Below are 22,378 nucleotides of genomic sequence, written 5' to 3' on the forward strand. Positions count from 1 at the left end.
CCGTTGCATGGAAATAGATGGCACAGAGGTTAGAGAGGGAGACAGAGAGCAGCACACATTTCCTGCATGCCTCTCTCTTACCCAGTCTCTCGGTCTTCTCCCTCCCACTTTGGGCTTCTGAGCGAGAGTGCCTCACTAGCAGCGCGCTCCTGCTTCTCTCTCTCTCTCTCTTTCCCCCTCTCTCTCTCCCCTCTCTTGCTCCATTTCTACCTCTGGCACGCTCAGTCCAAGGGGTGGATTCTCCGTAACCAGCTGTACCTTAACGTGATCCTCACTTCTCATCATTTCATTGATGTTCTCTTTTCTTTATTTCGTCTTCTATATAAAATGTGTCCGCTGCCGATGTAACAGCTGACAATGTTTGGATGCTCCCAAGGTGCAAGATTGGATGGAATGGAAACGAACTTTTAGGCTAACAGTGCACCTTTTTGTTTTAATCAAGACACTTTGGATTGCTGTATTTGCTGTTGAGAGACTAGTCAACAATGGAGGTTCTTTGTTATTGTAGTGGATGACTCATTGAGGTTATTCTACACCCCCTCAGGATTGCTGGATTTAGATTTTTCATTTTCTTTTTGGTCCACCGGCTTGTTTCACCCCTCAACGACTCTGAAGAATCAGTTGGGACTCTTATAGAGTGTGCACATTCTGCAGCGTGTACACTTTTGAGGAGCCAAGTGAAACAAAGCATGGCTGATGGAAGCACAGCTGAGTGTTGAACCCTTCTGTCCTGGGAGGCAGTCCAGGTAAGACTTTAGATTCAACGATTCTAATTCACTTGCATGGCCAGCTGTGATTGTCCTTAAAGGTACATATAAATGCATGCATCAGGGCTGTTGCGCTACACTAAGCAGACAGGTCTATTAGTGCAGACTGAAATGTAACATCAACCCTGTCATCTCTGTCCCTGGTGCTTTTGGGACAGCATATGTCGGAAAGGAAAAATACTTCCTCAATTATCTCTGTCTGAATAATTTTGACAGTTTGGGACTAAATGGACAAAGTGAGAGCTCAGTGACATACTCCTGGGTGCAAGCATCACTAAAGCTTGCATCATTTTGCTCTCAGAGAGTGAGAATGCATATTGTCATCAGATAGACTATCACCCAATGGCTCTCATGTCCATACATTTTGCTTATGTAATCAGCATCCAAAATTCAACTAACAGAATATGTTGCTGTTACTTTGTTTCTTAAGATGCTTTACAAACCTATCTTTGAATCCAACTGTGGCCCTGTTCACATTTACCCGAGACATTTGCCATCTGAAAACTTGATAAGCTCGAAGCTTTTTTTTAGAGCTGCTCTCTCTATGCCACAAGCAAAATGAGGGATTTCATTTTCCTCAAAATAAGTGAGTTGGTCATGGTAGATGCGTACCTCTGCAACCATGCAAGCAGTCAGATTTAGCAAATGACTAGTAGAAATAGAGCCTGAAAAAAAAGCTTTGCATTGAAAGTAGGCTCATTACCGCATTCCATAATGACTTCCTCTGTTACTAAAGGATATTATGAATTAAATTAAATCGGCCAGCATAGTTTCTGTTTATCTGACTATATTAGCCCTTATTTATGTCAGTTGCAATCCAATTCAATTATATAATAGTACAAAGACCAGTCAGACGAGAAGGGTTGATTACCAAATGTACATTTTCTGTCCAGTTGCAACCCTCACCCCATACATTACTGTCCCCTCTCATCCAGATATGACCACAATGTCCATGGAGCCTGTGGGAGTGCTCGTGGAAAGGAACGCCAATGCCACCGACACACCTCTGAGCGAGCATGAGGACACGGCCGCCACCTTTACCATCGGCACCATCCTCTCCATCATGTGCCTCGTCGGCGTCTCGGGGAACATCTACACCCTGGTGGTCATGTGCCACTCCATGAGGACTGCAGCCTCCATGTACATCTACATCATAAACCTAGCTTTGGCAGATCTGATGTATCTTCTCACCATACCCTTTGTCGTCTGCACACACTTCCTGAAGGGGTGGTACTTTGGGGACGCAGGGTGTCGGATTCTGATCAGCATAGACTTCCTGACCATGCACGCCAGTATCTTCACGCTGACAATCATGAGCACAGAGCGCTATTTCGCTGTGCTCAAGCCACTCGACACAGTCAAGCGGTCCAAAAGCTACCGGAAGGCCATTGCTCTGCTGGTGTGGGCCGCATCACTCATCCTCACCCTGCCAATGATTGTGAGCATTCAGCTCATGACAGTGGGCAACAAGGCTATGTGTCAGCCCACGTTGTCGCCACTCTCCTACAAGGTTTACATCTCCTTCCTGTTTTGCACTAGCATTGTCGCTCCTGGACTGATCATTGGCTATCTCTACATCCAGCTTGCACGCACTTATTGGGTTTCGCAGACGGAGACGTTCAAACAGACGAAGAAACTTCCCAATCAAAAGGTCAGTGCGTCGCAAGATATTGTATTCCAAGGGTTACGAGTGTTTCTACTTCACGCAAACTTACTTTCTCACAGTACTTTTCGTGCTTTACTGCTCATCTTCAAAGCTTTACGCACTAAACATATTTGCATGTATGTGTTCAGCCATGTATGACAACCCTAGTCCAAAACCCAGCAATTCGATGACAAACAACATTCGAAACCATTACAAATCACTGTTGCAAAAATCAACCATGTTCTGATCTGGCATTTCCAAGATATGTTGTGGTTTAGGCTCTGAAATTACTTGGTTAGAGTAAGGAAGACATCGCATTTGCGTACAAATTTGGAAATGATTGGGGAATAATCATGGTCATGTTTTTGTTTTTTTTATACCTTGACTGTCAGCAGAGGGCAGAAAACAAAAAGTAACATGTGTTGAAGTTGGACCTTTGGTTGACTTTGGTTACGGCATCACCCTAGTGCCAGTCCCTCAAGTCTTACCCAGTCAACAACTCAGCTTGAAATGAATCCAGACACATTCATCAGGTAGAGCCTGATGAATAAGCAGGAAGTTGGGCAAGACGCAGCTGTACAAACTACTACCTAATACATTCCGCTCACCAAGGCTGTGGATTCAGTCAGACTCCTTCCTGAGAGAGCATTTTTCTACAGCTATGACCTTCTGTTTTGGCAAGAGTTTAACAACCACACTGTCATTATAAAGGATGAATATTATTGCAGAGTATATGACTATAGCAGCATCTGTTCCCTGATTATAATCATAATAATAATAATGATGCTTTTATGTATAAAGCACATTTCACAGACAAAGAGGTCAAAAAGTGCTGTACAATAAAAAGATGGAGGAGTAAAAAACACAATAAAACAAACAGTGAAAATATATAAATAAAAACAGATAAAAAGCAGGTCATATCAGGTATTTAAAACAAAAGCCAGCATAAACAGGTAAGTCTCGAGTTGTTTTTTAAAAGACATTGAATCAGCAAACCGTAGAGGAGCAGGCAGAGTGTTCCAAAGCTTTGGTGCTACTGCCTCAAAAGCTCGGTCACCACGTGAGTGTGTGGGACGGACAGAAGGTTTAACTGGTTGGACCTGAGGTTGCGGGCTGTAGTATAAGGGCGTTCAAGTAGTTCAGCCACATATGAAAGAGTCTGACCGTGTAGTGCTCTGTATGTGAGGGTGAGGATTTTAAAGTGCTTTACGGGGAGCCAGTGAAGAGACCTGATAATGGGGGTGATATGAGACCATCTATTTGTCCTCGTCAGTAATCTGGCAGCAGCATTTTTAATTACCTGCAACTGGTTAATAGCAGATTTACTGAGTGCGGAAAAAAGTGCGTTGCTGTAATCAATATGTGAAGATATACAAGCGTGTATGATCATCTCTAATTCAACCGTAGATAAAACAGATCTCAGTTTGGAAATGTTTCATAGATGGAAGAATCAGGATCTGGACAGCTGCTTCACATGGGGGTCAAACGACAAAGATTTGTCAAATATTACCCCGAGATTATACGCAGGTTTAGGTGGACAGCAGAGGAGAGCGCACCAATGCTCTGCTTGATCATAGGGACAGCATCATCAGGTGCAATAACTAGAACCTCCGTCTTATTATCATTTAGTTGTAAGCAGTTTACTGCTGTCCAGTCTTTAATAGCATTTACACAATCTAGCAGGCTGGTTAACCTGAAAGATCATGTGATTAGATCATCACATGATCAATTATCTCCCAGTCGCTGCAGGTTTTCTATTGTCTATTTCAGTGGTTCTCAGCCTTTTTTCAGTGATGTACCCCCTGTCAAAAACATTTTCAGCCAAGTACCTCCTAACCAGTGCAAAGCATTTTTGGTTGAAAAAAAGATGTAATACACAGCACTGTGCATTCAGTGTCTAATTTAATATAAAATATATACAATTCTGTTTATGAACTTAAACTTATATTTTATTGAATATTTATTCAATAAAATGTTTTTAAAGAACTTTGAATGGATGTTACTTTTATATTTTTTAAACCTCACGTACCCCCTGGAGTGCCTTCACGTACCCCCATTTGAGAACCACTGGTCTATTTCACCCTTGTTCTCAGCTCATGCTGAGACAAACCCTGTTCCAAATTGCTTCATAGCAGGGCTTAAGTCGGGTTCATTTTGTCTTAACTTAACCATTGGAGCAACATAGAATGCAGAGTGCCTAACTTTCAAAAGTGTTGTTTCCTTAGTAGGTTAGTAGGCTACTCTCTGTCCCTCCCAGTGCTGTGACTGAGTGGGGATATCTTTCTGTGATAATGCTGGGGCAAAAAGGGTTTAATAATCCAATCTTTGGCTTATGATTATCATATGTTATCAAATGCTATTTGCTAAATGTCAGCGTATTAACATGCAAATGTAATCTTGTGAATTCTGCATTTTTAAGGAGAAAAGCTCTCCAAAAAAGGTAAAACCAGAGTGTTTGTATTCAATGTGTAGTTTGGTGATACACAGTTAATCGAATCCTTCCCATATCCCTATCTGGTGCATCACTGATTCTCAGTAACTAAACTCTTGTGTCGCAAAAGGTGCTGTACCTGATCTTCACCATCGTGCTCCTCTTCTGGGCTTGCTTCCTGCCCTTCTGGATCTGGCAGCTGCTGTGTCAGTTCCACCCCTCACTGACCCTTTCAACAAAAGCCAAGCGCAACATCAACTACCTGACCACTTGTCTGACGTATTCCAACAGCTGCATCAACCCCTTTCTGTACACGCTGCTCACCAAGAACTACAAGGAGTACCTTAGGAAGCACAAGCGGTCCTGGACGGCTGGCAGCTACTTCAACCGGAAGAGTCGCTTTCAGCGTTCACCGCGCAGGTCGCCATCTTCCAGCAGCCAGCAGTGTACTGAGAGCTTTGTGCTCACGCACACAGCCTCCCTACGAGCACATAACAGCAGTTTGTAAGGTAGGAGCAGATTTTTCTGGCTTTTGTACACTGCTTAGTAACAATCTACTAACAATTATGCATAAACAGCCTGAGAGCCGGTGGATTATTGGGACATGGCGGCTTTGTTGGAGTTTTCTCTCAAGCTGAAAGGCTTCTGATGGGTTATGTGATTAAAGATGTCATTGATTTCTGCCCCTCTGAAAACTTGTCTTTGGAGGATTCCCACTTTCTGGTATGCAGTGTAAACATATGCATAACGGACGAGCAGTGCCTCTTGATGTTTATGTATGGAACTATGGAATAAATAGCAAAGTGATTACATCATTAAACCTTTTTTGCCGAAGGTTTCGGACAATTGTCTCTTCCTCGAGGGGCACCAGGCATGATTGAATCAAACTCATATTTTATTGGAAAAGAACAAGATATGAGTCATGCAATAGTTCCACCTTTGTGTATATGGAAAGGAAAAACTATTCCTTCGAAGGAAGAAAAACAAACACATTTTATTTAACTTAAAATATCAACAGATCTTCTTTGATTTGACCATTTATTGGTCTGTAAAACACAGTCTAAGTTAAACACTCAGTCTAAGTCACTTTATAGTTTAAATTAAATAGTAGGTAGACCATAGGGCGGAACAATTATCAAAATCCCAATTTGACATGCACTCAGCTGGAGCTAATTAGTTAATTAATTGTGAGTGGTAAATCACCAAAAATCCGATCTTGACTTTTGTCAGGCTTTTTCGGCATGCTGTTTATGTTTGGCAAAAGATGGTTTTAATGACCTTTAAGCTTAAGTTATTTTGTCACACAAACTTAACGCAGAAGTAATAAAATGAACTTCCATGCTTCCATATATTAAACAGTGTATCTATTGTGTTGTAAGTTGCTATTTTGCCGTGATGCTTTTCTGAATAATTCTAGTTTCTAAAAAATAAATGTATAAGTCATTCTACAAGCACAATATCAAAATTCCAATAATGTGGCAATCAAATTATCTAGCTCGACTTGCTGAGTATTATCTATGGACAGTGTTGGGGTAGGTACTCAGAAAAAGTAACTAGTTACAAGTTACTTCTGAAAATTGTCACTAGATTACTTTACTAGTTACTGCATTTGAAAAGTAACTTCACTACTAGTTACTTTACTTTCCATTTTTTTAAGCAAATGTCCAAATTAACCGCAAAGATACATGGACAAACATCATGGCCCTTTCATCACTTTATTTTCAATAAAGGGCATCTCTTAGCCTTTCCACATAGTGTATTGTAATTGTAAAATGGCATATAAAACTCAGCCATTAACTTGAACGAACATTAACCCTGTTCACACTGTCTGACCAAAGAAATATGCCTCACTTTAAAATCCACAAACAACAGGATACAAGAGGCTGTGTACGGTGGGGACATTCAGGTCAAACAGCATAACACATTAAAAACAGGCTTTTGGAAACATGAGACCCCACTAAACCAAATGGGGGCCGACTCCTAAGAACAAAACCAGCTTGTTATAGGAATCATTGTAGTGGTTTAAGAAAAATAGAAAAATTAATGGCACTTTTTCCCATAAAATAGAAACAGAAATGCACTTAACCTAAAAAATAGAAACAGAAAATGCAATTAAATAAACAGAAAATCCACTTCATCATTGCCTAAATAAACAGAAAGTGCACTATATCCTATGAAGTTTATCATTTTTCTCTATTCTTCAAAATAGCGATTGTATTGCATGAGTAAAAGTCTCTGGAATCTTTTATCCGACAGCCTGTTCCTCCTTGGGGTCAGAACAATACTGCCCAGGCTGAAAAGCCTTTTGACAGTGTTGTAACTTGTTTTATTACATGATTTACTCTTATTGTGAAGAGCATGTAAACAGGAAGTGCTTTTACTTTGAAGGCAGAAAGTACAATGATACGTGCTTGTTGACGCTAACTAATGTTGATGTTACGTGTGGAAAATATATACATGTCGGGTGCAAGAGCGCGTTCTCAATGCTTTAACAGTTGTAATACTGCAGTTCACCAGTAAAGTGAGTCCGTTCATACCAGACGTGTCTTGGTCCTCATTAGAAGCTCCACGTCATTACAGACAGGTGCACTTGATGGTATTGGAGTGTTGTATTGCTTTGCAATATCCTTAATCCTAGGGAACCTGGAGAGAACCTCCTAGTTGGATCCGGGCACTCCGTCTCCGTCTCATCCATTACCCGCTTCCCTCCTTCTACGTACCAGCAGCTACGTCACTCAAATCACTCAGATCGGAGTTCTGTGATAGATTATTCATGCAGGAAGTGTCGTGTGACTCGCACGACGCTAAAAGAGAACTTTTCGGACTGGTAAAAATGGCTTGAGTAACGCAGGAAAGCACGTTACTGAGGTCTAGTAAAGTAGTGTAGTTACCAATATTTTGAGTGTAATGCGTTACTTTACTTCGTTATCTATAAAAGTAACATCGTTACTGTAATCTGTTACTTTGTACCTCGTTATCCCCAACAATGTCTATGGACTATCTATTGCACGGGTGTCAAACTCACATACTGCCCATTTTGATCTCAAGTGGGCCAGACCAGTAAAATCACAGCATAATAACGCATACATAACGACCATATTTTTGTTTTAAATCATTGGTGAAGGTTTTTGGATGATAAACCCTATTTTTAGGTCTTTCTACAATAAATTAGAAACATAAAGACCAGAAATTCAGACATCAGCTCACTGTTCATCTGCCTGGGCTCTCCTCTGCAGATTCCCTCGCTTTGTGACGCGTTTGTGACGCCACTTTCATGACGTGATCCATTTTTAACGACTTGCAACACAATGCCTCGCAGTGAAAAATACAGTGAAATGTCCAAAAATTGTGTGTAGAATCTGTATCAAATTTGTTTATGCATATTGGTTGTTTATTTCACCAAATGTCCACATTCTTCCAAAACAAAAAGTCCTCCAACCACATTGAATGGGTTTCAGATGGTCGCAAACGTTCCGTGCAGAGAAAGCTGGAGGACTGAATCAGCGAGGGGGGCGTCACGCACGCACACACACACACACACACACACACACACACACACACACACACACACACACGTAAGATAAGTCTGATTGTATAGAAGTCTATGAGAAAATGACTCTACTTCTCTCTTGATTTATTCCCTCAGTAAACAGTGTAAACATGAGTCTCAATCTCTAGTTTCAAGTCTTCTTCAATACAGTATGATATTCATTTAGTAAATGATGGTCCATTTAGAGTCAAATAGACCCATATTGAGCTCCTTTACAGGCACCATTAATGGAACTGTAGTGGGCAACACAAGTGGATGTTATTTGTGGATTTTTAATGGATTTTATTTGTATAGCACATTTCAACAACAAGGCGATTCAAAGTGCTTCACATAAAACCATTAAAAGCATCAAAACATAATGCAGATTTAAAAACAGTTAAGAAAACATTAAAACAGTCAAAAAACAAAATAAAAGTAGAAAAAGCAACTTAAAAAATAAAAGTTGAATAAAAGTTGCAGTGCAGTTTAAGAAATAAAATTCAGTTAAAGGCAGCAGCAAACAGAAAAGTCTTCAATGTGGACTGAAAGGAGCTGAGGGTCTCAGCAGACCTGCAGCTTTCAGGGACCTTGTTCCAGATATGTGGAGCAGAAAAGCTGAACGCTGCTTCTCCATGTTTAGTTCTGCTCTTGGAACAGAAAGTAGACTCGTCCCAGACGACCTGAGTGGCCGGGATGGTTCATAAGGTAGCAGCAGATCACAAACATACTTAGGCCCTAAACCATTCAGTGCTTTATAAACCAGCAGCAGGATTTTAAAGCCAATTCTTTGTTTGACAGGGAGCCAGTGCAAAGACCTCAGAACTGGAGTGATGTGATCCACTTTCCTGGTCTTAGTGAGGACTCGAGCTGCAGCGTTCTGAATCAGCTGCAGCTTTCTGATTGACATTTCTGGCACATCCAGTTATTGATTTCTTCAATGCATTTAGACAGCCCTTGTATGGGACTATAGTCCCCTGGTGATATAGCTATGTAGAGTTGTGTGTCATCTGCATAATTATGATAACACACTTTGTTGTTTTTCATAATCTGAGCCAGTGGAAGCATGTAGATGTTGAACAGAAGAGGCCCCAGTATTGAACCTTGGGGAACACCACATGTCATCCTAGTCAGCTCTGATGTGTAATTAGCTACCGACACAAAGTATTGTCGGTCCTTCAAGTAGGATTCAAACCAGTTAAGTGTTGCGCCAGAGAGTCCGATCCAGACTTTCAGTCTGTCTAGTAGTATGTCATGATTAACCGTGTCGAATGCAGCACTGAGATCCAGTAATACTAAGTCTGAGATTCTGCCACTGTCTGTGTTTAAGTGGATGTCGTTGAAAACCTTAACAAGAGCAGTTTCAGTACTGTGGTACTGACGAAAGCCGGATTGGAAGACATCGAAACAGTTATTTTCGGCCAAGAAGTTGTTCAGCTGTTGAAAAGGCGCTTTTTCCATTATTTTACTTAAGAATGGGAGGTTTGATATTGGTCTATAGTTTTTCAATATTTTGGGGTCTAAACTAGCCTTCTTTAGAAGTGGTTCAATAACTGCAGTTTTTAGGGTTTTTATGTAATGTAATGAAATCCCTCCAACTGTTGAGGAATGACTAAAGTAACGTCTTTAGTAGTCTATTGCTTGCTGGAGGAAGTCTTCGGCTAAAGTCAAGCTTGCAAGTCGATGGTCAGACTGTAGCTGCTTCTTAAATCATGTTTTCTGGTGTGAAGGTGATAGACCTGCTCTGAATGGCATTTTAGTACCTTTATGCCCCCTCTAACAAGTCACCAGTAATGTAATGAATTGCCTTTGCTGTTGAGTAATATGTAATTTGTAATGTAATTAACCTAATCTAATTTTCCAACACTGTAGAGTATCTAACAGGGCATTAGTCACATGTAAACCAAACATGCAGCACTCTGAAGGTTGTGGTTCAGCCCAATGCCTCTTCTAAGCGATCACCGTCTGGCCTAATGTGCTTGGATTTGAATCAACAATGAGGGGGATCTAATTGCTGTTTTAATTCACCAATAACAATACAGAGAATGAGATTAAAATGATCTTGACATATAAACAGTTTATGTGCCTAGGAGAACCAGTGTGATTTTACAGGTATTGCAAGATGATTTGCTTTTATAATGACGGGCAATTTGGGCAAAACAAAGAAGCCATCAAATCAAAGAGTGTGGATTGATTTGATCATCCCGCTGTAGACTGCGGTTAAATGACCTGAGGAGACAGCAGCAAAGATAAGACTGGATTCTGCACAGAAAAAAATATATATATGTATATTATCTTTGTCTGATAGATGAATGTTTAGCTGGCTAATATAAATGTATGAAACCAGGCAAACATTGTATCTATTTCCACACTGGCATTGTATTCATTATTAATTTCTTCATCGCTGGATACCCCTCTCTTCTTCAAATACTCTGCTGACTGTTGGTGACTATTGGAAAATGGGGCGCACAAAGGTGAGCTCAGGGAGACATTACCACGGCACCTGGAAAGTCAGTTTTGGAATAAATGAGCTATTGGAAAACTCAATGGCTCAATTGTATATTTAACGTTTAAAACATACACCTATCCTTCTTTCTTTTTTTATTACTTTCCGCACATGTCTTTCGTTGCCCATTTTCGTAAAAAAAAAAAAAAGAGGCCCTTGACGGGGCATCATTGTAGGCTAACACTCCTCAGAGCTAAATTCTGACCCGTAAGTGTTTCCTCATTGACAAGTTTCAGACTAAACTCAAGAGTACATGTGGTGACAGCGGCCTGCTAGGCTATGTGGAAGTACCCTTACTCCTAATGCATGCTGAAAGCGGAGTGATTTTACTGCAACACAGGACACAACAGGAAATGGAAGGAACCAGACCTTTTTATTTTTATTTTGCAGTCACTGTGGAAAACGCGTACTGTATAGCCCAGTTTTATGCAGCTGTGGTTTAATATTCATCGCATCAGCGAGGGCTTGTGGAATCTACCCTTCCACCAGTTTAATTATTCCATACATCTGAAGGACGAATATTCCCCACACAAACGGGTCTGATATTGCCCTGAAATTTGCTAATAAAAGGTCCCAGGAAATTATCTAGAGTAATGCCGTGTTCACACCAAAACAGTTGCGAATTTTCGCAACGCCACTTCGCCTATATCGCGCCGCAGGTGAAAAATTCGCTCTATGTGGTTAATCCGTTTTTTCGCAACCATCGCTGGGGAAAGGGGGCGGGGCTTATCTCTGTGTCTTGAAAACATTTACTATTTCCTTCATCCACCAGGTAAATAACCACTAGTTCTGCTTTATACTTGTTGAGGAAGTCCCACACACGTCGGAAACATCAACCACCCCCGTGTCTGGGTTCATAACATTATCCGTAGTCACACACAGCTCCGACTCCTCCAGGACGAGTGTCTGAGTGAAGCCGTTTCCAGCGCTCCTTCAGCGGGCCAGCAGTTTCATTCAGTAACGGCGGTGATGCCGGGCAGAGCTTCTCAACGCTGATTGGCTTTCGCAACTCCGCGTCATGCGAATTATTCGCTGGAGTTGAAATATTTGAACGGCGACGAAAAAGCGAAAAAGCGGCGTTGCGACGCCGTTTCGCTTCTATCGCGACGCCCGGCGAAAAATTAGCTTTTTCGCAACCTAACGCGGCTGTGCATTGACTTAACATGTAATCTGGACGCGCGAATATTTCGCAACTTTTTTGGTGTGAACACGGCATAAGAGGAAATGAGGACATTGGTTCATTTGCTTTTATATTGCATTCTCCAATCAAAGGCAACTGCGTGCACTGGTATCAAGCATCTATACAATTAAAGTCTCATAAGCACCAGCCTAGGGCTGGTAGCAAAAGAAGATATACATTCACATAATCTGTGCATATAAGATTATAAATAACCTTTCCGTTTGCAGCATTTCCCCAAAACTCTCCCAGACAAGGAGAGGACATTTGTCAGCAAAGGAAGTCAGACTTTAAATAAAAGAACATATTTGTGAGGAATATTTCTCTCGTTGTCAGCTGCGTCCGAAGGGAAAAGCTGAATAATTTAAAAGACAGTAAACAAGCTGCTGCAGTGAGACCACGTATGGTCAGTAAGACCACTTGTACATACACATATCTTCAAAGTATTGTTTTTCAGTGTTTTAGGGAATTGCTCTTCATAAATATGAATGCCAGAGAGAAACTGACATTTTCTCGCCATGCTAGAGGCATAACTGTACGAAAAGCGTGTTCTGTTGGTCGGTCCACTACTTTGATCTGGACTGAAATATCTCAACGACTACGAGATGGATTGCCATGAAATTGAATGCGTGTTTGTTGACGTGTATCAAGAATATCTGATCACAGTTTTTGTATTTCATCATAGTGCCGACATGCAGCCATGCACAAACCTAGCCCCATAAACTCCACAAAGGTCAAACGAGAGAAATTGGCCGCTATTAGAGTTGGATGTATACGCAATTTAATCATTCTCTAACAGACCAGACATGCGCCATTTTAAATCATAATTGCTTTAATCCCAAGTCTTGAGCTGTACACTTTGAAGTCCCTTCTGTCACACGCTGTGCCAGAGCATGGTATAGAAATATTGATAGAGAACTCATTAACTTGGTGCATCGTCCGACTGCCTTTTCCCCCATTGAGCTGCCATCTCAGCTGCCAAATTAAACAGCAATCGGACTTCAGGCGCCTCTTGGCAGGATCAAGCTGAGGTCACCTCTGGAAAGGTCATCCAGAAACACGCTGTAACTCATGCTATTTCTCCCGTGATGGGGAAAGGACTATTGATCTCTCAGCCAGCCATATATATCTGAAAGCTGATTGCATTGACTGGGCTCTTTTGGGGAATTGGAAACAAGAATTGCTGTTATCCTCTCATAATAGGTGAGAGGAAGCTTTGCTTGTAACTATCGGCTGCATTGTCTGGGAGAGTCCTGAGTGTGATCAATAAGCACCGTGACTCACCCTCCACTGCTTGTTCTACAAGATTACACGGAGGCGGGGATTGCTCGAGTGCCCCCCTCTGTTTTAACAGGTCCACGTTAATGCTGCAACCCTCGTTTAGAAAGGTCTTAAGCCGATAAAAACATGGACTTCTCTGATGATTTGATGCACGTAAATGTATGACACATTTCTTTCTTTTCTGGGTTGTACTCCCTTGTTTTCATTAGATTAGAGCAGTGGTTCTCAAATGGGGGTACATGAATGCACTCCATGGGGTACGTGAGTTTTAAATCCATTTAAAATGAGCATCCATTATTTATTTAATAAATATTCAATAAAATATAAGTGTAAATTCATAAACTGAATTGTATATATTCTATATTAAACTAGGCACTGATGACACAGTGCTGTGCATTACATCTTTTTTTCAACGAAAAGTTGACTTTGTAAAGTCTTTTACAAATTGACATTTTATCAAGAGTGCATGCAACTTTATGTATTTAACTTATTGTACCTTTTGGGGTCGTGACCCAGGGCAGTTGCTTGCTTTAATCAGTTGGAAATCAAGCTTTGGTAAACTGTTATCAGTCAGAAAGATACGGCTACTGTTGCCCAGACTATGCTGCACCTTGATGGGGAAAGTCAGTGCAGTGAGAAGGGAGGGGCAGCGTACGGCACACATGCAGAGGGGGAAAGATAGCCAGCTGCTGGGTTTTCAAGAAAGAAAGAATAAAAAGAGGGCTTGGGGATACGGTGATAGCAGACCATTTCTTGAGAAGCTGCAGCTGGTTCTCACGTCCCATGTTAAATGCCCACAGACACTTTAGGCACTACAGGCTGCCTCTGCGTGATTGAAGGAAAACAGAGATAATGGTGAGGATGATGGAGAGGGTCAGAGAATTGAACATTTTAACAGAAAATGAGGACAGCTGAGGTATTTTTCTTTTTATGGGGGTTATGAGGGGTTATGTTGTATTCATGTCATGAAAAAGAACGATGGAGGACAAAATGGATGAGGCAAAATAAAATTGATTAAGAGAGAAGATGGAATTGGAGCGACAGTGAATGATGGAAACGCTGGCATGCTTTCCATGGATTGAGACTTTTGAGTGATGGAGCAAAAGAGAACATGGATTTCTGAATTGTGCGAAATTATTGGCGTGTGTGTGTGTGTGTGTGTGTGTGTGTGTGTGTGTGTGTGTGTGTGTGTGTGTGTGTGTGTGTGTGTGTGTGTGTGTTGAGCGTGTTGTGACTGACCCAGGACAGCTGTGTGTGTTTATAGGCCTCAGGTCCTCGGCTGCACACATGCTTGTAAATACTTATCCTCTGACCCTGGACCAAAGTGTCCGGCATCTGCACACAATTTGGCATCCCAGTCTGAGAGGGGTTATTAAGAATCCGCTCTGCATTTATCCATGTTAGTACACGTCTACTGTGTTGAACGCCTCTAAATCCTGCATCTGGCTTTTGTTGTCGTCTTCCCCTTGGTGCTCCTGTCCTGTCCTCATAATGGAAATGTGTTGTGTAGTTTATTTTGCAGAAAAAGAAGAAGATACCGCTCAGTGAAAGGTGCTACAGAATATTCCAATGCAGAGAAATCCAGCATTTTAACCCATTTATATTTATTTTTGCTTTTGCTTTACTTTGCTCTCTCTTTCACTCATAAACAGAATGTGTGTGTTGTGCTGTGAAGGTTCCTCTCTGCACCGGCGTCAATCAATGTGAATTGCTGCTGGACATCGTAACTGAAGTAAATGGAACCGCAGAGCCGTCAATTTTTCATATTCAGGCCGGCATTCTGGGGTGGATGCTGACCTTGTAAAATGATGAATGTACCTTTTAAAACAACCGAATAGGATTGATTGGGTGGTAAGCTACGAAGCCACTGTCATCCTGACAGAACACATTTAGCATCCACTCTCATCGCCCATCACACCTGTCAAACGGGAAGTTGGTTGAAGAACAGAAAATACATTTACAAACGTGCTCGGGGAATTCTTAGTGTTGTCTGTAAATCCACATGCAAAATATATACATAAAAAGGCTGCTCCATGGACTATGTCTCCTTGATTGTAATGCATACAGTGCAAAAAATGACTGCTAGTAGACAATTCACCAGACTTTCATGGTATAGTTGACTCCATGGCAACACTCCATTATTATTTCCTATTAAAAGAAAGACGATAATAAATCAAGGCTATTTTGAGTGTTCAGTACCTTTATGACACCACCGAGATGCACATTCTCATTCCCCTAGAACACTGACATTTACTGTGTGATGAAAACCTGTGGGCTAGCAGGCAAAACAACGTTTTTAAGTATTTAAGATTATATATTCAACTTTTGTCATCATTAAGAATACGCTGAATAAGCTATTAGCGATTCTTATTTGCAGTGTATTGGTGTCCCAATGCCAGACGATCAGAGCTCTCCGCCTGCTGAATGACGTCTCAATGAAAAGTTGATGATAGAGCTGACAAACCTCGACCGCCTTACATGCCTTGAGTTGCGACGGGCCAATCACAACCGTTTACCTACATGCATAGAAGGGGGCGCCACGTGGGGATACCTCACTGTTATTGGTCGATTCACCAGATGGCTCCAAGATTATACAAAAATAAAAATGTAACAGCAGCAAAACCAACAATGGCCGTGTGTTTGCGTAGCTGGTACGACTTTTTTTTTTCAGCAGATGACTTTTGCGTGTCGCCGTCCTTCAAGACTTGGGATTGGTTCTGATTTGCTGTTTTTTTTTTTACTCAATGACATTCCATTACTGAATTACTATGGCACTGGTGTGTCCTTTATTCAATTCTTTCTAAAACGGATTTATGGCTGTTAATGCACAATGGACATTCAACATATGATATCATCGGAAAGTGAAAATCATGAGGAAATCTAAACTTACGTGTAATGTGTCCCGACTACAGTTATGACTGAGAAAGAATGTGATTTTTTTTTTTTCTACATATTGTTGCAATTGGGGGCTTTTAAAGTACCTTAAAACTCCTGTTAAAGTGTAAACTATTGAGTGTTTACGAGAGATGCTGCTTCGGACACAGATTTGGTCTTTTTCATGGCTACTTTCATGAATACAAAGTTGTAATGTTATTACTCGCATCTGTGCATTTCCTGACGTGAAAAGTCAATATGTCTGCTATGCAAAAGAGGCCTGTTTTGTCCTTGAAAGTGCATCTTACAGAAGTAGGAACTTGGCTGCTCGTCCTCGAGATACCACACAGTTGGCACGGGACCAAGATGTGGAAGTCGTTTTGAGATCATGTCAAAACGGATGCATTATTTATTATGGAAAAAAGGACTCCTCTGAATCGAGTGCATTCTGCTGTAATGACCTCCCCAAGGGCCGGGCAGGGTTTGGACATGATACCTTCATCCCTCAGAAGACTTTTGTGTGTGTGTGTGTGTGTGTGTGTGTGTGTGTGTGTGTGTGTGTGTGTGTGTGTGTGTGTGTGTGTGTGTGTGTGTGTGTGTGTGCGCGCGTGTGTGTGTCCGTGTCCATCTCCCCGTCCAAACAAGGAAAATCAATCTCTTGAATAGGGATCTCAAGCAGCCACTCTCCCATGTTTGAGCTTCAACCCTAATTACAAGTAGGGGGTTGAACTGGTATCTATGGAAACAAAGATATCTGCTATTACAGAAAACCAAAATGTGTGTGTGTGTGTTGTTTTTTATATATATATATTTGTCTGCGTGGGGCTGTTTGCTGAGGGGTACACATGTGCAGGCTAATCTGGTGCAATAAATTGAGCAGTCAAAAGAAGCCGTTACAATCAATAGGATGTCTGCTCATGAGAAGCCTGTGATCGTAAATATCTCTCTCTCTCTCTCTCTCTCCCCCTCTCTCTCTCCCTCTCTCCCCAACGACCACTGTAAAAAGGCAAATTCATATTATTGGAGGTGACTTCACAAAATCCTATATGAAACCCTGTATGATGTCATCCAAACCTGGATACCACCACTTCAAAACTCCACCTGTCAACTCAGATATTTACTTGAATTTGCCTTGTGTTTACTGGTGCCTTTGCCGAAGCAAATATCTTCGGGCAACAACAAACGACAATGTTTTCAACTTTTCAAAAGCTGAAACAAATAGAAAACCAATTGAAAAGAACTGTCGGAAAAGAAAAGAAAAATAGGTGTGCAAATTACCCACACAATGCATTGAGCATGAAGAAATCTAGTTACTTGGCATGAAAAACGCTGCCTGCCCAAATACCAAAGGTATTTGTCATTAACACACTGTTGTTGGCCCTATTTGACTTGGCTGAAGCCAATGGTCATGATCAAAATGTAATTACACAAGAGTGCATGCTGGTGATTGCATTCACTGATGCAATGCACCAAAATATCCAAATTAGGGTCTGTAAAGTTATTGTGTGGGGAGGTACTGAGACTTGTTTTAAACTTCTTTAACTTTAAAATACTTTAACTCCACCAAAGAGAAACAATAAATTATTAGGAAGGTGTACAAAAACCTGAACAAAAACCTAAATTATTTCATTGTTATAACTTGTACCTTTTAATTCCCTATGAGCTGCCTCTTTCCCCCTTCCCTTCATGGCGCTAACTATACTTGAATAATGCTGTGGCCCTCCGCTTCCTGATGTGTTAGAGCAGGGGTGGGCAAACTTTTTGGCTCAGGGGCCACGTTGAATAAAAAAATTTGACAGACGGGCCGGGCCAGTATCAGATGGATGGAGAGTGTTTGTGTGAACCTGTCACGGGAGGACAATGTTGCGGACCCAAATGCAGACCACATGAGAGTATGAGTATCTGGTAAAACAGATTATTGGAGCCAAAGGGAAGGTGGGGAGCCTGTGGTCCGCCACAGGGGGTGCTGGGCGGTGTGAGACCCGTGGCTCTACACTGGACGACGGCGAGGCCGGCAGGGGGCGGTGTGAGAATATAACGTAAATTACTCCGCTTTTTTGTTCAACTCGCTGGTTAAATCTTCATCAATTTGTTCTACACGCTGTTCTGCGTGATCAACTCAATTTTTCAAATTTGTTTTTGCTCTCTGGACATAAGAGACCTGCTGTTTCTACCATACATTCTTTCAAAAACTCTCCTTCAGAGAAAGGCTTGCTGGCTTTTGCTAATTTGAATGCTAGCAAAAAACTTGCCTTGGTGCTTGATTCTTGTATAGCAGTTTGGCGGAGAAAAATATTTTGCTGACTCTTTAAATTGGCTGCCAACCTCTTAGCAGTAGCCGCCCGTTCTGTTGTTGACTGTAGGCTAGCATAGTTAGCATGCTTGGCGGAAAAGTGGCGGCTAATATTGTATTCTTTAAATACTGCAATGGTTTCTTGGCAAATAAGACATACTGCCTCTGATCGTACTTCGGTGAAAAAATACTTAGCAGTCCACTCATTAAAGACTCTGCACTCACTGTCGACTTGTCGTTTCTTGGGTCCACTCATTGTGACAGAAGGGATCAATGCAGGAGGATGGCAGGAGGCTGACAAACAGAACCCTATATGTCACATGACATGAGCGCGCAGGGTGGCGCAGTTCCGTGGGTCGAATGTGGTTAGTTATGTTAGTTATATTGAGGAAAAATACTCTGCATGCAGCTGTCAGTTCATTTTACAACTCTAAAACTGTTGTAGTACAAACCCTGTCTCCGACGACAGAAAGTGATTCATATTACCATAATTCTTCTAAAGTTAACACTTTACGCCATAATTAAAAAGGATTCTGACCGCTAAGAAGTGGAGCTTTTCAGTGTTTTGCGGTATATTACGGTAATAAAAAAAATTAAAAAGTGTCGCCCTTGTCTGTGGGATCAGTGGGGGAGGGGTGGAATTGACCAGCACAGCACAGCAAGTGTTGTGTGTCGCTCTAGTTCAGCAGAACACGGCAGGCAGCGGTCCGCACGGCGCGTACAAACTGCTGTAACGCCTCTCTGTTCCCGACTTGATTTTCCCAAAGCACGATGACCACAACAGACCAGCGTTGATGTTTCTTCATGCTTATTTATTACACAGCGCTTTTCGTGTGTGTGTGTTCTTCTGCAGCAGAGCCGTGTGCGCAGCAGAAGGCATTACAGCGGTCTTTCTGCTGCAGCAGAACACACACACGGAAAGCCTAAAAGAGCGCTGTGCAATAAATAATCATGAAGAAACATCAACGCTGGTCTGTTGTGGTCATCGTGCTTCGGGAAACTGAACTTGGGAACGGAGAAGCGCTACAGCGGTCTTTACTATAACTTTTTTTTTTTTTTTTTTTATGTTATAGTAATTATAATACTCGGCGGGCCGGATTAAAATTCGCATTCGGCCCGCGGGCTGTAGTTTGCCCACATCTGTGTTAGAGCCTCGGAGACTGAATACAAATATAGCACTGCCCTTGCTGTGTCACCTTTAGTCAGCAAACAGAAGGATCAAGTGATCTATCACTTGGAAGCAAACCAATATTGTCGGCATACTGAGTGTAAAATGGAAACATTTACAGCTCACACTGTTTAGTCTAGGTTCAAGAGATGTCCTTTGAGGCCTAATGTGGTGCTGCTGCATTTACTAAAAGCTTATTTATTTATTATTTTACCAAAATGACCAATGATTAGCTAATGGGACACACACACTCAGCTTCCATTCATATGATCGGTGAATGAAGTATGGACAGTATGTATATATATATATATAGTTTATAAAGCTATTTTTGAGGGTTACAAGTGTGAATGAAATATGTTTTCAAATCTAATTATTCTTGATAAGAATTTAGGATAGGAATATATAAGCATTATGCTTCTGCCTATACCTTTTCAGTCATATCGTCTCCTAGAGTGTGTATACTCATTGTATTGTACGTGATAACTGAATAAAACACTAATACTAAAGTAAAAAAATAAAATAAAAATGAAGTAGTATTTGTATCGGTATCACTTTAAGGGTCCGGTTATGTGCTGGTACTGGAATTGGCGTTTTTGAACGATACCCTAGTTAGTATCATGAGCTAATGATTTTTACAACAATCGGGACACCTTGAGGCTTGCAGATGCTGGAACTTTGACGCAGGGCCGTTCTGGCTAAATGACAACACCCTGGGGCTTCACATTCAAAAGGTGTTTGTTGGTTTCAAATGGAGAGACCAACCTGAGGTCGTGTTCCTGAGGCATCATGAGCACAGTATCCTGCTGGAAGTCTCCATTTGGAAAGCATGGCTCGGAATGATTTCTCTGAGAGTCCCTCTGGAAGGTAATCGGATGGTAATTACATGAAAGAAAGAAAGAAGAAAAGAAAAATGTAGTTTAATAGCACATATTTCAGAATGTGATGGAAGTGGAAATGGAATTTTAATGCAGTGTGAAATTAAAATCCTGGAATAGAAAACTCAAATTGTTATATTGACAGTTGTGATAAGTATGTTGGAAAGCGGAAATGGAACTGTAAAATATAGCAGTATAAGTCATCCTCGTTCTGTTTCTTATATTCCTGATTTGAAGGTGGGGAGGCTCCCAATGTGAAATCCAGGCTTCCATCACCATCACCCGCCCTCCATACAATAAAGCAATTATGATTCTTCCCTTGATATATTAACTCATAGAGGAAGTGGCAGAATGGACCGCAAAGTCCCAGACACCTGTCGACAATCCACTTCTGAATTCATCAACATATCAGACGCTGTGTGGATATCATGAACTGAAGGAGAAGCTTTTCATTCAGCATACAGCACAGGAATTTCATTTTAGATGCAAGTAGGGGGGCAAGAGCAGTCAGTCATAAATAAAAATGTATTTAAAAAAAGAAAAAAAAAAGACTGCAGGGCAAGTGTGAGGCCCTTAGAAACGGAAGGCCTACTACACATCCCATGTGACTGTTTGGACCTGACCTAAAGGGTGAGGAAAGGAGACTGAGGTTTTCCTTTGGATGCTCTCTCTATGTCTCTATGGGTGGCTGTGTGCATTAGTTGTAAGAGAGATGAAAATGTGTACCTTCTGGTGATGCAGTTACTGCATGGAATATGAATGCTTCACTAAGGGCTTATAATGATATATGAAGTATAATTAAACTTCAGACCTGAGTGATTGTTGATGCACTATTGTATCCAAACTTAGCGTGTCGGATGTTTGTGCTGGTTGCGCCGCACCCACTAATTCACTGGGTAACAAGTAGAGATTCCAACACTAGGGCAAAAACAGGAAACAAGGTGAGCAGGAACAAAGAACAAAGCTTACGAGTCAAAAAAGGCGGCCTGAGTACCTAACTACCACTATGGTGATGACTGGCAGAAAGACCCGGGTTAATATAGAACAGTCTCCTGATGACAGATTGCTGCAAGGAGGAGGAGGAGATGGCCACGCCTCCTTGCTGACAGACAAACAGGGTAGAAACACACAGGAGACAAGAGGACAGGGAAACAGAGGAAACGCAGGGAAGCTGCTGGACAGACTAGATGAAAACACAACATAGCATTGCCATCCCTCGAGTCCTGTAAGGCTAAAAAGTGACTACAAAGTTAAAATTTATATCAAGGTTAGTGTGAGTCCACCAGGGCACATATAGCCAACGCTGTTTCATCCTAAATTACATTCCCATTCAATTAAACTGTATTATGCTTCAATATGTATTCAATTCAACTTAGTTTACTTTGTATAGCCCAAAATAACAAATACAAATTTGTCTCAGAGGGCTTTACAATCTGTACAATCTGTACACATACGACATCCCTATCCCGGGACCTCACATCAGATCAGGAAAAACTCCAACTCCCCAAATAAAGATTAGTCAGCTTTAGTTGTACGGGAACATCATTTTATACGAGACCATGCTGACGTAGTTGTGGCAGGTGGTCTCTTAAGGCAAGGCAAGGCAAGGTTAGTTTATTTGTATCGCACATTTCAACAACAAGGTGATTCAAAGTGCTTCACATAAAACTATTAAAAGCATCAAAACATAATGCAGATTTAAAAACAGTTAAGAAAACATTAAAACAGTCAAAAAGCAAAAAGCAAAATAAAAGTTGAATAAAAGTTGCAGTGCAGTTTAAGAAATAAAATGCAGTAGTGAGATGCAGTAATTGAATCTGGTTCAATTCAAGGCA

General features: G+C 41.3%; 1 protein-coding gene across 1 annotated transcript in view; it reads left to right on the top strand.

The window, feature by feature from the left end:
• Positions 1-1,704: 1,704 nt before the first annotated feature.
• The window catches only part of uts2r (urotensin 2 receptor), a gene marked incomplete at its 5' end in the record, with an annotated part of 47,520 nt that continues 26,846 nt past the window's right edge, over positions 1,705-22,378 (top strand). The window contains 2 exons of the mRNA XM_079238027.1: positions 1,705-2,418; positions 4,974-5,352. Coding sequence (XP_079094153.1) covers positions 1,705-2,418; positions 4,974-5,351 — 1,092 coding nt within the window. The 3' untranslated portion in view covers position 5,352. The remainder of the gene's footprint in view (positions 2,419-4,973; positions 5,353-22,378) is intronic.

Source organism: Taurulus bubalis (genome assembly GCF_910589615.1).
Source record: "Taurulus bubalis genome assembly, chromosome: 2".
NCBI lineage: Eukaryota > Metazoa > Chordata > Actinopteri > Perciformes > Cottidae > Taurulus > Taurulus bubalis.